The following is a 15,323-nucleotide window of genomic DNA, read 5'->3' on the forward strand; positions in this document are numbered from 1 at the left end:
TGATCACAACTTGTGGACAACACATCCTTATTTTTCTTCCGTTCAGAGCAGTTAAAAAGTCAACCATATGATCGGAAAGATATCACATGGTTTTTACTCTGCCTAACTCACTAGGAGGCACTACATAGTTAGAAGGTAGCAACTCTTGTAAGAGTTGACAGTGAAATCTAGGGTTGCTACAGAGACTGCAGAAGTGAATGAGCCACTGATTTTCAATGATGGTACTTTTGGTACCATAAGAAGAGTCTTGGCCTGGTTGTACTGTTCCTGACTGCTTTTCTCTTCCTTGTGATTTTTGAGATGGGTGGGTGAATGATGGTAATTGGTGGTAAATAGTATGAAAGGAGAAAACTCTGGTTTGTAAGCACTCCTCATTTTATTGTCAAGACTTAAGTGGATATGGATTACCTAATAGTTGTCCTCCTAGTTGATTGAATGGGATACTATCAGAACGATACCTGCTCACTTTGTCCTGATGAAAGGATAAGTATTTCATAGAATGCAGAGGTCAGTGCATTGTGGAATAGATACTTATTACTTTGTGCATCATTCAAAACTCACTCTTCCTCTCCCCTCCCTCACATTATTTGAACTCCGCCACTCATTCCAAAGTTTGTGAAATTTTAATATGAAGTAAAATAGGAAAAAAGTTTCTCTTTAGTTTTCTACATATTATATTTTAGTTAAAAAAATAAAAATGACTAGGTTACATGAGATGTATGATAACTTTAGAAGGAAAAATATCTTTTTTAAATGTGGAAGGAGTCATCTTATAGATAGTAAATTATTTGACTTACAAGGGAAAATAAACTTGAAAATTTAAAATATGTAAAAATGGGCATAGAAGACATTTTCTAATCACAGAGTATGAAAAGGTGAAATTCACAGATTTGTAGCAATGTCCCTCAGAGTCACCCCAGTGTTCTTTGAACCTGTCTAATTTTATTGGCCTTGAAGGAGCATCCAGAGATGTTTCTGGATAATTTTACTCATAAACAGCTTGGCATTCATCTACTATCAGTCTCAACCAGAAAACCGAATAAAGTGTTTAAAATATCTTCCCTTTGCTTTTCAATCTTCTTGTTGCTTAGTTTTGTTTTTTTCTTATAATTTTCCCTTAAAATATTATATACATTTTTCAACCTTGTTCTTAGGCAAGGATTATTGATTGATGTTACAAGGGAAAAATAAGCCTTCGACTCAGGATTTCTGATTTTTAACTCCTTAGCCATTTTTCAACAGCTACCTAAAATTTTAGGTACTTGGGTGATCATATTTTAAAACTTCAGTGGTCATTCAAATCACTTAAAATTTTTTTCCCATTGATTCATTTTGGTGCCTCGGATGGTTTGGGAAAGTTTTTAAACCACTGCTGTACTATGTGGGAAAACACACACACACACACACACACACACACACACACACACACACACACGGCAACAACAATAAAAAAAATCTTCCCATGTTGAAAACGGTTTAAGGTACCCTTTTAAAGAGAGAAATCTGCTCCCAGACAAACTGCCCATCCCGTGCTCTGTGGCTCCTGCTTAGGGAATCTCTTCCCATTCACCTTTCCTTCCCCTGCAATACAGAGTGACTTTGGGGGCTTGTTTGGTTGCTTCTGCTGAGTCACTACATTTTGCATCTTTGTCCCCAGGGGCTACTCAGCATAAAAGTTAAAACTGCAATGTGCAAAGCGTGGCGTTTGTGCGTCTAGCGGTGGAAACCATCTCCCTAAGAGAAGCTCCGTTACTTGGCTTGTCCTTCCTTCCCGGGAGGGAGGCTGCCACGGAACCAAGGGCTCAAAACTGCTTGGCGGAGAGAAGCGCCCGGCGCTGGAGCTGCTCATCTCCAGCTGGCTGTTAACTGCGGAGCTTCCCGGGAGCCCGGCTGGCTCAGCCCAATGCAGAACCCCTCCTCTCCTCCCCCACCTCTTCCCTAAAGACTCAGATCCCTACAGAACCAGCGTGGAGTTACTTTCCCTTCAAGGAGACCGACATCACCGTGATTTGTGGCGCTCCCCGTTCGCGGTGGTATTTTCCTGTTGTGTTAAATGCCTCTTACTAAGTAATAGACGTGATGGATGTGGGCGACGAAGGGGTGTGTGGCTGCCTCGGCGATCCATCAGTGCACTCCCCTCCGCTGGCACCGCTCCCTGCCCCTCTTGCGTGATGTAAGATCAGACGTACCCTGCATTGAAAAGTCAAGACACACGGGCTCGCTCGCTCGCTCGCGCTCACACGCGCTGCCTCTCCCCCACGCGCGCATCCGTGCACCTTCCACATCCTGCTCCAGGCAGGAGCGGGCGGACGGGCTGGGCTCCCGGAGCTGAAGCATTTCCAGTGACATTTGTAAATGACGCTGCTCCCTCCCGGGCTCCGAGCCGCCGCCGCCGCGGGGCCGAGGGTGCCGCCGAGCCGTCTCCAGCGCAGGCTTCCCTCCCGGGCGACCGCGATGTCCGAGTTCCTCCTCGCCTTCCTCACTCTCTCGGGATTACTGCCGATCGCCAAGGTGCTGACCGTGGGAGCCGACCGAGGTAAGGAGACCACCTCTCCCCCCTTTCTTCCTCCTTCTGGGTTTTTCTGCGGGAAGATGCTTGCAGATAAGTGAGTGGGAAACTTAAGTCCTCGCGGCCCCGCGCCCCGGGTCCGGTTGGCCGCGGTGCGCCGGCCTCCTGGAGGGTGAGGGGTGCGGTGGGGGCTTTCGGAACCGGGGCCGGAGTCCTCGGCTCGCCCATGGCTTCCTCCTGTGGCCGTGGACGGGTCCTGACTTGCCCCCCCGCCCGGGAGTGTTTGGATGGACCGCGCGCGTCTGCCCGCGCATCCCAAGCGCTGCAGATGTTGGAATAAGAATTCGCTTTCCCAAGACTTCCCTCCGCGCGGACTCCCGGCTCCGAGCTTTTGCGGGCTCCGGATTCTCTGCCTTAGGTGGCTGCTCCCTCAACCCAGCCCTGGGTTCACTACCTTGCCCGCTGCACCCAGGGTGGTGGAGAGGCGTAAGCGCCCACCCAAGCCCCTTAGGTTTCTGTAGCCCCTGCCTGGGGGTGGACTCCGCGAGATCCGTGTCAGCGGCGGCGGAGAGGCTAGGGCTATCAGGGCGCTTTTGAACACAGACACCTACTTGAACTTGACTTTTTTGTTTGTTTGTGTTTTTTTGTTGTTGTTGTTGTTTTTTGATTCCGAAGGTGTGTGATACAGCTCGTGGTACCTGGGGCTGATCACCCCTCACTGGCATCTTGCCCTTGCTTTTTCTCCAAATAAGAGCTGATGAATGGTAGAAGTTTAAAAGGGAATGTGTATGGAGAGCAGAGGAGAGAGGAGGTGGGGGCCTAAGAAACCTGGATTCTGTAAACTTTTGATGTGGAAATCCAGGATTCCCGGTGCAAGTTTGATAATCATTGAGAGCAGTTGCACGCGTGAAAAACAAACAAGAAAAAAAAAAAGTGAACAGATATTTGGGTTCCTGGCATTGGAATGGTTAACTGCTGGGAGTGAAAGCAGTCTCATAGATCTAGGTTTCTTTTTACCATGAGTTCACATTGACTGGTATATTTCAGCTTGTTGGGGATGCAGGTGGGGGGTTAATTACAACAAAGAGAAGTAAGAAAGATTGGAATGCTACCTGCATCCCAATGCCAAGCAAAGAGGCAAAATGTTGCCCTGGAAGATTTGATGACTGTGCTTATATGAAGCGAATTATGAGTTGACCAGAAATTATTGCTTCGTTATGGGGTAAAACAGAGGAATGAACTGTAGTGTTTCTAACCAACCTGCTGTTGGCAACCAGATGATATTCTGTATAACGTACCCACACAGGTCATGTCCTTTACTAGTAATGAAACTAATACGAGTTCCTTCAGACAGTCTGACATTTACGAGATATTTTAAACATATCATTGCCACCTAACCACATAGCTTCTGAACTTGCCTTAACTTGCCTTGAAGTTGGCACGGAACAGTGAAAACCATACGGATAAAATGGAAGCCCATAGCTTTATCTGGACATGGTGATGATGCTTTGATCTGGAGCACAGAGCTCTCAGCCCTTGTTTGGAAGAATGTTTGAAGTTGGACCAGAGCAGGTGAGCAGAATGCAGCTGTGCAGCCCTGTGTGCTGGCGAAGTCATGGCACTGGCAGACTATGCTGTCGGGCTTTTTCTGATCCAGTCCCCAGTCTCCAGAAATTGACCTCATCTAGAGCTCAGGCCTCAGTTGTTTTGTAGGTGTTTAGAAGGGATAGAGCTATTGCTACAATGATTGGAATGAATACCTGAAGAGGATTTTAAATACAATAAAAAGTTAAACATGTTGTCCCCCAACCTTCTTCTGAGATAGGAAACGAAGTAACTCAAAGGACTACAGTCTAGTTCCATGGAAGGGGTGGGGGCTGTCATCTATTATACAAGCAGGACACATGGAAAAGGGTGGTTACTTTTTTCCTTAAACTGAAATAGTGTCATGTTGTATCACCCTGTCGGCATAAGAGGTACTTATGTCAGGTGGCACACGTAAAATCAGTTGTAGACCAACTCTCATATATATATATATATATATATATATATATATATATATATATATATATGCTAAACACAACTTTCAAAACTGTGAGAAAAGACCTAAAATTGTCACAGCTAGTTACCAAAAGTGAAAAGGATGGGTCTTATTTGTACAAAAGGAAAAATGATATGAAATTTTGTTGAAAGTTAGAAAAGAAAGTGGTGCTGCATTATGACAAACTTCTTCATGACATGCTGAACAAGATATAGGAATGTACTAGTACATTCAAAAAAGAGGTTAGCTTTTGCACAGGCTCGTGTCAATTGTCCTTGAAGAATAAAAGAGGCATGTGAATTATACAGGTGTGTTTTCTAATGCGAGAGTTAGAGATTCATGCCAGAAAATGAGAAATCACTTTCAGGTTCTCCAAACACATCTTGAGTAATGGGTAGCTTCTTAGCTGTGTGGACTCAATAGAAATGGTTGTACTACTCTCTACCTGTGTTGCTCTTTCCTGAGTATGTTTTTAAGTATCAATGCAAACAATTTTAAAAACAGAAAAATAACTTGTATGCTTCTATTCAGTTTATACACATCCACTTGTCCTTTAATTCTATATTGTTAATTTTTTTTAGTTTAATACTGATTTTAATGTAGGGTTAAGCTAATGTACATGTCAGTTCTTATTAGATTTTATCCCATCTGAAAAAGGAAACATCTTTGTAACTCTTAACAGCAAAAGCGGAGGATAAATCTTATTCACTTAGGATCAACCAATAAGTTATGTAACAATGCCATGTCATATTGGAGTATGGTTTGAGAAGGAGTAAGACTTAAAAAGAAACATATTTTAAATTGTTAAATTTTCTGATAAGAGGGGGATGAGCTATTGAATTCTTAAATTCCTGAGTCTTACAAGATGTGGAGACATATTTACAAGTAATAAAAGTTCCTGGTCTTATAATCATTTAAATATGTATATCTATAAAATTATCTAAAAATGGCAATCAGATGTATGTAAAAATCTTAATTTTTCTCTCTTGAAAGAAGAGTGAACTGCAATCCTTGTCTCTTTATATCCAGAAATATCATAGAAGTTTTGTTTAGAAGAGGTCTCTTTGAAGAGATCGCTTTTGAAGAGATGTCTTTGAGATCTCTCTCAAATCGACACTGGTAACACGGAAAGGAGACAGTGAGAAAATGAAGAAGAAATCTAATGTGTTAAAACAAGAGAAAAGAATGAATTTCAGAAACAGACCAAGGGAAGGAAAGAGGAGTGGGGAGACAGCCAAATGACTTTAGGAAGAGGCCAAATTCAAATGACTGTTTCTTAGGGAAGAGATTAAAGTGTCCTTAGGCAAAATGATAATTTCTTAAAATAAATCATTTCTTCTGATTTCATAATAAGTCTCTTATGAAAATGTTTGCAGTGTAAAGTAATTTGAAGAGACTTCCATCAATGCGAGGCTGGATATAATTAAACTCTAAGTATGAGAAGACATAAGAAAGTGTTGCAGAAAACTTAAATGTTAACTATGCTCGAATCATTAAGATGGAAGTGATTTTTTTAATTGGATGTAAAAAAATCTTAGAAAGAGTGGGGGATGAATGATATAGTTAATATATACTTAAGAAATTGATATTACTTGTCAGTCACAGTGGAGACATGCAGAAACTTTTAGTTTCCAAATGTCTTGAATCCAGGACTTCAGTTTCTTGCTACTTGCCTTATCAATTTCTTTTTGGAGCTTTGGGTGTACAATAAAGATAAGTTCCATTTAACCTCACAACTGTCAGAATGGCTATCATCAATAAGTCAACAAACAAGTATTGGTGGGGATGTGGAGAAAAGGGAACCCTTGTGCACTGTTGGTGGGAGTGCAGGTTGGTGCAGCCACCGTGGAAAGCAGTATGGAGTTACCTCAAAAAATTAAAAATGAAACTTCCTAATGAGTTGCCGATTCCACTTCTGGGAATATATCTGAAGAATCCCAAAACACTAATTTGAAAGAATATATGCAGCCCTATGTTCATTGCAGCATTATTTATAATAGCCAAGATTTAGAAACAGCCCAAGTGCCCATTAGCAGATGAGTGGCTAAAAAAAGCTGTGGAACATTTACGTGATGGAATAATACTCAGCCAGCAAAAGGAGGAAATCTTACCTTTTGCAACAGCATGGATGGACCTGGAGACTATTATGCTAAGTGAATTAAGCCAGGCAGAAGAGACAAGTACCGTATGATTTCACTCATATGTAAAACCTAATAAACAAAATTAAGTAACAAATAAAATTAAAATAGACTCATTGATACAGAGAGCAGCAGACTGACAGCTAAGGGCAGGGGGAGGGGTTGGGAGACGGGAGAAAAAGGTGAAAGGATTAAGAAAAAACACACAGAAGCATAAAACCAAAACTCATAGACACTGATGACAGTATGGTGATTACTAAACCAAAAGGGGGGTGAGGTAAGAGAGGACTTGCGGGGGGGGTTAAAAGTGATGGAAGGACTTGCTTTGGGGCGATGAACACAATGAAATATACAGATGGTGTAATATACAATTGTACACCTGAAGCCTATATACTTTTATTAACCTATGTCACCCCACTACATTCAATTAAAAATAAATCAAAATAAAGTCACATGGACTAAACATGACTTGGTCTTCTACCACATCATGAGAGGTATCTATATCTTCCCTTTGTTCTCTAAGTGACTACGATCCAGATTTTTTTTCATGATTTTGCTATTAATTTTTACATCTTTTATAAAATGTGCCCTCACATTTTTAAAAATCCTTCCTAGTTATAAGGATTCTGTGTAGTAAAAAGTACCAACTAGATGTATTGATTGATTTCTCTATCTTCTGTGGTGGTCTGTCAAAACAATTCCTGTACAAAGGAAACGTATCTTCGTTCTAGATAGATTCATTCAAGAAAGTAGAATTAGTACTGAAACTTAAACATGACTGTACGAACATGTGATTAATTAAACTAATTTCATAGTAAATGGAACCAACCTAGTGTGTGTGTATATAAATATAAATATATATGTATAGTATATATAAATATACATATGTAATCTCCTTAAAAATGGCTACTTCAGAAAAAATATCTATAAAAACATGAATTTAGCCTGAAAATTGGAGATTTTTAAAATAAACGTTTGTTTTTCAAAGTGTAAGACAATAAACAACCCCTCCCCACAAAAAGTAAGACTATATATATCTACTTTTGTGATTACTTCTTCCTTGACAAAAATACGAAATGAAGAAACTGTTAAGAGTTATTTTTCAACTTCCAGCATGCACTATTCTGCTGAATTCATTTCAAATATAATAAATATTTTGTTGTAATAGAATCTGATAGTGGAAGAAATAGATGTCAAAATGCATTTGTGTTTGAAATGCCTGTGATTATAATGAACCAATGCTTATACTTTGAAACAGTGTTTTTCATAGCTAGAATACTGAAGCAAAGTTTGCAGACTCTTACAATCAGTTAATCAGAATCTATGTTGGACCAAACTTCTGCCAGAAAATAGTCATGTTTACTTTAGGTAGTTCATACACTATTCTTACATTCTCTGAAGAAATCTAGCTCCCCACATTTAATCTAAGCATAATGGCAAACTGCCCTGTTGTACAGAAAGTGCAAACATCAAGACTTGGGGGTTTTGTTTGTTTGTTTGGTAGGAAAGGGAGGACAAGATTAATCTACTACCAACCAAACAGAGAAGAGTCATGATACCTTTTATCCTCTGTGGAGCTACCTTACATTTTCATATGGATTGTTAGTCTCCCAATTTAACCTATACAGCAACCCATTAACCAGAGGCATAGCAGTGAAATTGGAGCATAGCAATCACAAATCTTACCATCTTCAGCCGTTGCAGACATTCTCCAGTTACTCTATTTTGGAAGGTGATATTTTGAGCTTTTTAATTCCTTGGAAAAAAAAAAAGTTCAACTATTTGAATATTAAATACAAATGCATGAACATATCTCTAAAAAATTAATTTGAGTTTTTCAAAAGTTACTTTTTGGACTAATTTACATGCGTGCCAATGAATATATTTACTTCACTTGCTTTGGAAAGTACTGTGCTTGCCATAATATTTACTCACCGTTCTCACTCTACTGTGCTTTCTCACTTGAATAAATGGTAACCTCTCCAAGTACCTCAGAACCCTCTATATTATAAAAAGAGGAAGATTTTACAACACATCAGAACAAGCAAACTTAGATCTTCAAAATTTATATATATTTTTCATTAGATGTTTTTCTGCTATAAACTGCTGTCACAATTTTAGATCTATATTTTCTCTTCATAAATGATTAGGTGGCCTCCCTTTCCCGCTTGGCATAACTAGAAGGCTGAGTTAGAAAATATGTTTTATTTATTACACTGTTCTCAATTCAATGATACCAAAATATAGTTTCTCTCCATCCTATTGATTTAGGCTATCTGTATAGAAACCCAATTATTCTGACTAAGCTTCCAGACTAATAATTAAGGAAATTGAGTAGTAACTGAAGGGGAACTAAACTATTAGAGAGTAGCCAGTAAGAACTGGTAACAGTTAAACTGATCTTGCGTTAAAAACCCATTAGTTGAGTTTTATGGTAAAAAAATAATAGCGTATTTCCCTGAAAGACTTACGTATAACACTTTTATCTATACTTTATAGAGTAAATCATATGTGCCTTTTCCATTGTGTCTATAATAACAGGCACATTAAATATATTTGGTAGCAATTATATATTGATATCCTGGAGTAGCCTAAGAATTTAAAGCACCACTAGAATATGAATACAGCCCTGGCCTGTGTGGCTCAGTTGGTTGGGCATAATCCCAAGCATCTAAGGTTTGGTGGGTTCCCAGTTAGGGCACATGTCTGGTTTGGAGCTCAGGCCCTGTTACTGGGCAAGCAGGAGGCAGATGATTGATGTCTTCTCACATTGATGTTTCTCCCTCTCTCCCCCACCCCTCCCCCTCCCCCTCCCCCTCCCTCTTCCTCTCCCTCACCCTCTCCCTCACCCTCTCCCTCTCTCTATAAAAATCAATAAAACTATTTTAAAAATAATACAAATGCATACATGCTCTGAATTTATTCATGCTCAAAGATTACTTTATTGAAATTAAGATTTGTTGTTTTCTCATTTTATAAAATACTTTTAAAAGTTAAAACACATTCCAAAGTGTTGTTTCAAAGTCAAGACATTCCCTCCTTACAGGCTAGACCAGGGGTGGGCAAACTTTTTGACTCGAGGGCCACAATGGGTTCTTAAACTGGACCGGAGGGCCGGAACAAAAGCATGGATGGAGTGTTTGTGTGAACTAATATAAATTCAAAGTAAACATCATTACATAAAAGGGTACGGTCTTTTTTTTCAATAGTTTTATTCATTTCAAACGGGCCGGATCCGGCCCGCGGGCCGTAGTTTGCCCACAGCTGGGCTAGACAGAGGGAATCATTTCAGTGATAACACAGACAACAGGAGTTAGTGTGCTTTCCAACATGACCCTAACAACTTTCTCATGTGATTACCTCAACTTAGTTTTAGTCTGCAATTCTCTGTGCAGTTATAGGTTTTTAAAAATGCAATGCCATCATTAGATAAATGGGCCCATTCATTTATTGCTGATTTCTCAGTAGGTCAGATTCTTGTATTATCAGAGCAAAAGGCTAATTTTTAGGTTGGTAATGCTTATGTTACTTATATTGTTCAATGACTTGGCCACTCATATTTGTGAAATAATTATATATCATCTACATTTTTTCAAATATTCCAAATAGCTGTAAATATATAACAGTGGTTAAAGGTGTCTTTACTACAGAAACAATGAAACGTAATTTTAATTAATGAATTCTTACTGTAATGTCATCTGTTTAGTCTTATTTTTCTCAGCTATAAGCTTGGATATAGTCATCCTATCTAATAATAGACAAACATGATAATTGGCCGTACTTTTGCTACGCCTCCCATTGGCTAATAAGAGCGATATGCAAATTAACCACCAACCAAGATGGCGGCTAATTTGCATACTGCAGGCAGGGCGGGACAGCGCGAGCCACCAGCGTGCTGCCATCCAGGGCAGGGCCACCCCCAGGAGCTGGCCCCGCCTTGCCACCAGGGACACGCTCATCGGTGGGTCCCGGGCGGCAAGGCAGCCCCACCCCAGAAGCCCCAGAAGCCGCCTGCTGCCCAGGATCGGATCTGATCCCGGGCGGCAGGCTGGCCCCAGAAGCTGCCTGATATGGCAGTAACTCTATCAGTAAGCACTCTGAAAGTCAGTGGCATAAATGCACCAATTAAAAGACAGATTATGAGGGTGAATCAAAAACAAAACCCACTTTAAATATAAAGACACATATAGATTAAAAGCAAATGAATTAAGCTGAAACCTGTTTTGCTCAGTGGATAGAGCATTAGCCCATGGACTGAAGGGTCCCAGGTTTGATTCCAGTCAAGGGCATGTACCTCAGCTGCTGGCTTGATCCCCAGTCCCTATCAGAGCATGTGCAGGAGGCCACCAATCAATGTGTCTTTCCCTTTCCCTTCACTCTCTCTAAAATTCAATGGAAAAATATCCTTGGGTGAAGATTAACAAAAACAAAGTAACTGGATTAAGTAACATTAAAGAGATTATAAGAAAAATATATTCCAAATTTTGTTAGTTGTATAATGGTTATGTTTAAATTATTAACACCTAAGAAATTGGGTGAAGGGAACATATAATATGCTGTAGTATTTTATAGTTCTTTTTACATGTATGAGATTATTTCAAATTAAAATATTAAAACATTAAAAATTAATAAAATATTAATTGAAATGTATTTGCATTACATGAAAAATCTCCTAATTGCTTCTAGCATAATCTATTAAATTGTGCTAAAATTTACAAGGGTTCAATTAAAAAATATCTTAATTCTAAATGATATAATAGAAAATATATAATAGTGCAGTTATAAGCACTTATCTGAAAATACAAATTTAAAGAAGTGAATTTAAAGAAGGGATTAGCCAAAAAAAATATATGCACAACCCATGGACACAGACAACAGCATGGTGATGGCCAGAGAGAAGTGGGGGGCAAGAGCTGGGTAGAGGAGGCAAAAGGGGGGAAATAGGGACATCCTATATAATAATAATAAAAGGCTAATATGCACATTGACTGAACTGCAGAATGACTGGTTGCTATGATGCACACTGGCAACCAGGGGGCTGATGCTCAATGCAGGAGCTGCCCCCTGGTGGTCAGTGCACTTCCATATGGGGAGTGCCACTCAGCCAGAAGCTGGCTCATGGCTGGCCAGTGCAGAGGTGGTGGCAGGAGCCTCGCCCACCTCCGTGGCAGCACTAAGAATGTCCAACTAACAGTTTAGACCCGATCCCTTGGGGGCCTAAGCCTTTAGTCCAGGGGTCCTCAAACTTTTTAAACAGGGGGCCAGTTCACTTTCCCTCAGACCGTTGGAGGGCTGGACTATAGTTTAAAAAAAAAACTATGAACAAATTCCTATGCACACTGCACATATCTTATTTTAAGTAAAAAAAAACCAAAATGGGAACAAATACAATATTTTTATTTGCATGTGGCCCATGGGGCATAGTTTGAGGACCCCTGCTTTAGTCGGACATCCCCCTGGCTGCCAGAAGGGTGTCTGACTTCAAGCTTAGGCCTGATCCCTCGGGGAGTGGGCCTAAGTTGACAGATGGACATCCCCCAAGGGGTCCTGGACTGTGAATGAGCGCAGACCGGGCTGAGGCACACCCCCCCTGCAAGTGCACAAATTTTTGTGCACCGGGCCTCTAGTGTATATATAAAAGTTTCCTTTTTTTATTGATTTTTTTATAGAGAGGAAGGGAGAGGTATAGAGAGTTAGAAACATTGATGAGAGAGAAACATAGATCAGCTGCCTCCTGCACACCCCGTACTAGGGATGTGCCCGCAACCAAGGTACATACCCTTGACTGGAATCGAACTTGGGACCCTTCAGTCTGCAGGCCGACGCTCTATCCATTGAGCCAAACCAGTCAGGGCAAAAGTTCCCTTTTATAATGTGAATATTATAACTATGTCTTTTACAGAAAAGGAGTTGGGAAAGTAGTTTTTCATATGAGAGTCTTTCTAATTTTGTTAAGAAAGAAAAAAAATGAAAAACAGAAATTTCTTGAAGAAGATAAGAGCGGTGGCCTTGCTAAGATACCGGCATTACATTTTATCTCACAACGCATTCTTATTAACAGTCGGACATCTCTTCCGGAGTTGCATGCACCTCATTGTCCTGGCTGGCTTAGTCTTCAGACCAAAGACAAGTATTGTTGAAACGCGACCTCATTTTAGTTGAAATACGTTTCTTCTTTAGGCAAGATCAAGGTCCCACAGATCATCTCTTGTCTTATTCTTACAATCAATAGGAAACTTCTTCCTAACTTTCCCACATTGCATTGACATCTTCAAGACTTCCAAGACAGCTGAACTTTAGAAATACGCATACATAATTCCTTAAGAATTTTTCTACCGCTGAGTTTTTCTTTAATGACAATTTGTCATCTTAGCCCTTTTTCTTAAAATGAGAAAAAGAAAACTAAAAATAGGACAGGGGAGAGGGAAGGAAAACTTAGTTGTGGTTGCTTGCTTTGAGTGTTCCTAGGGTATTTTAATATACTTGCAAAAAAAGCGAAACTGTAGGTAGAAGGCTAATAACAGAAATGGGTTTAGAATGATCAGTTATCTTTAGAAATTAGGATATATAAGGAGAGGAAGGACAAAGAGTCTAAGAGAGAGAACATTCACACTAAGAATTTACTTATGCTTCAATCCACACAGATCAAGTAACTGAGGCAATTAGGAAACCTCACACTTTTGTAAAATATAAATTCTAGAGATTTAAAAAGTGTTTGGTTTTTAGATTATCTCAAAACTTGTGTGCATTTTTCTAAAGCTTTTAATGGTATATTTTATCAGTATAAAATGTTAAAATAGCAAATATGTGTCATTAAAATATTTTACTTTATTTAGCTCTATTAATATTAAGTTCTGGTCCAGGTTGTGGGCTCTATCCCAGGAGGGGACATGCAGGAGGCAAGAAATCCATGATTCTCTCATAGTTGACGTTTCTATCCCTCTCTCTCTCTCCCATCCTCTCCCTGAAATCAATAAAAGTATTTTAAAAAATTAAGTATAGTTAAAATGATGTTAGTTCATGGGTGAGATTTTCACCTCATCAGGAGAAGGTATTACAGATCATGTCTAATGGGAACTGTATTTCTGAGATTTTCATTAAAAAATAAGTAAGATTTATAGATAGAATCGCTAACTCAGAATTTAGGTCCTCCTGCTGAGTTTTTATATTGTCGTTTTAACACAAAAGCTGGCTAGCAGTTCACCAGTACCAGGTTAAGGGCCCATAATACTAGTGTACTAGTGGCATATAGTTCTTACTTGGGAGAGAATACCGTGTCTATCTAACATTGACCAACATTAAAAAGAGGGACACTTAAAACAACCATTTTACTTCTGTCCATTTTAGGATTACTTTCTATTCTATAGTTCTTTCCCTTACTAGGGTGTTTTCTTCCTGTTTACACTTGCTAATGACTGTCAACTTTTTGAAATTAGTTCTGATAAAATTAAGTATCAAAATCTTAGCACTTTGTCCGCTTCCCTTGTTGTTCTCATTGCTGAGAGAACATAAGGTTATGAAAGGCATAAGAATTTTATCTTGTGTGTATTTTTTCTGGATGCCTGTGAAAACCCCTCCATAACTTTATAGAAAACTATTCCAACCAGCTCTGAAAAGAGAGACATAGCAGTGTTCTTAACACCTTCCATGATTACAAGGAACATAATGTATGTGAAAACACACTGCAGCATATAATGCATTATATAAATAGCCATTATTGATTTATACCATTAATTGAATATATATTGCTAATAGCAGCAAATATCTCTTACATTTTCAGGATGCTTTAACTTTTTTAACAACTTTTTCTTACTAAAATTATATGATCTCTAAAGCAATCTTTGTGGTTGGCAGCCATTCATTGATTTTTTTACCCATTGGACAAAGTTGAGTAAATATCTATTGGGTGCTGTTCTAGGTGTTGCGAATGAAGCAAGTGAGCAAGTTGGACAAGGAAATTGGCCTGAAGGGGCTTACATTTTCATGTGAGATGAGGCAGACAATAAACCAAAAAAATAAACTAGTAAGTAGTATCTTGTGCTAAGAAGAAAGAAAAAGAATGTAATGTAATTGAGAGACTGGTCTGAGGATTGATGGTTGTAGTCACAGAAGGCCTTTTTGAGAAGGGTGACATTTGCTGAGACAACAGTGATAAGAGGGAGCAAAACAAGCTGTGCGTACTTCTGAAGGAGGAGCTTTCAATACTCACCCTTGAGAGGAAGCTATGAATTTGTCATTTTAGAGAAAGATAGAAGGTCTGTGTGTCTGATGGGAACTGTGTTTGGGAGAGAGGTGTGGGGAAAGGCATAGTTATAATGAAGCGATAATTGTTAGGTAGAACCATGCAGATCAATGTGAAGAATGAGAATTTTGTTCTTATTACAATAGGCAGCAATTGATATCTAATCAGACGTGATATGACACAACTTAATTATTTAAGAGATCATGTTCACTGCAGAATGGAGGAGGACAAGAAGGTACATAGTGATCCAGGTAAGGGATTATGATAATTGTCCTGGAGAGAGACGTTGGTGGTTTCAATAAGGGGGTAGCAGTGAAGGTAAGGAAAAGGGAGAAGAGTGACTCACAATTTTAATTTAGGAAGATATTTTTTATAACAATGAATGCAGCAACA

At 39.4% G+C, this 15,323-nt stretch overlaps 1 protein-coding gene across 1 annotated transcript in view; it reads left to right on the top strand.

Moving 5' to 3' along the window:
- Positions 1-1,961: 1,961 nt before the first annotated feature.
- The window catches only part of LOC132238871 (low-density lipoprotein receptor-related protein 1B-like), a 339,298-nt gene continuing 325,936 nt past the window's right edge, over positions 1,962-15,323 (top strand). The window contains exon 1 of the mRNA XM_059704884.1: positions 1,962-2,536. Within this exon, the coding sequence (XP_059560867.1) occupies positions 2,356-2,536 (181 nt within the window). The 5' untranslated portion in view covers positions 1,962-2,355. The remainder of the gene's footprint in view (positions 2,537-15,323) is intronic.

The sequence above is a fragment of the Myotis daubentonii genome, chromosome 7 (genome assembly GCF_963259705.1).
Source record: "Myotis daubentonii chromosome 7, mMyoDau2.1, whole genome shotgun sequence".
Lineage (NCBI taxonomy): Eukaryota > Metazoa > Chordata > Mammalia > Chiroptera > Vespertilionidae > Myotis > Myotis daubentonii.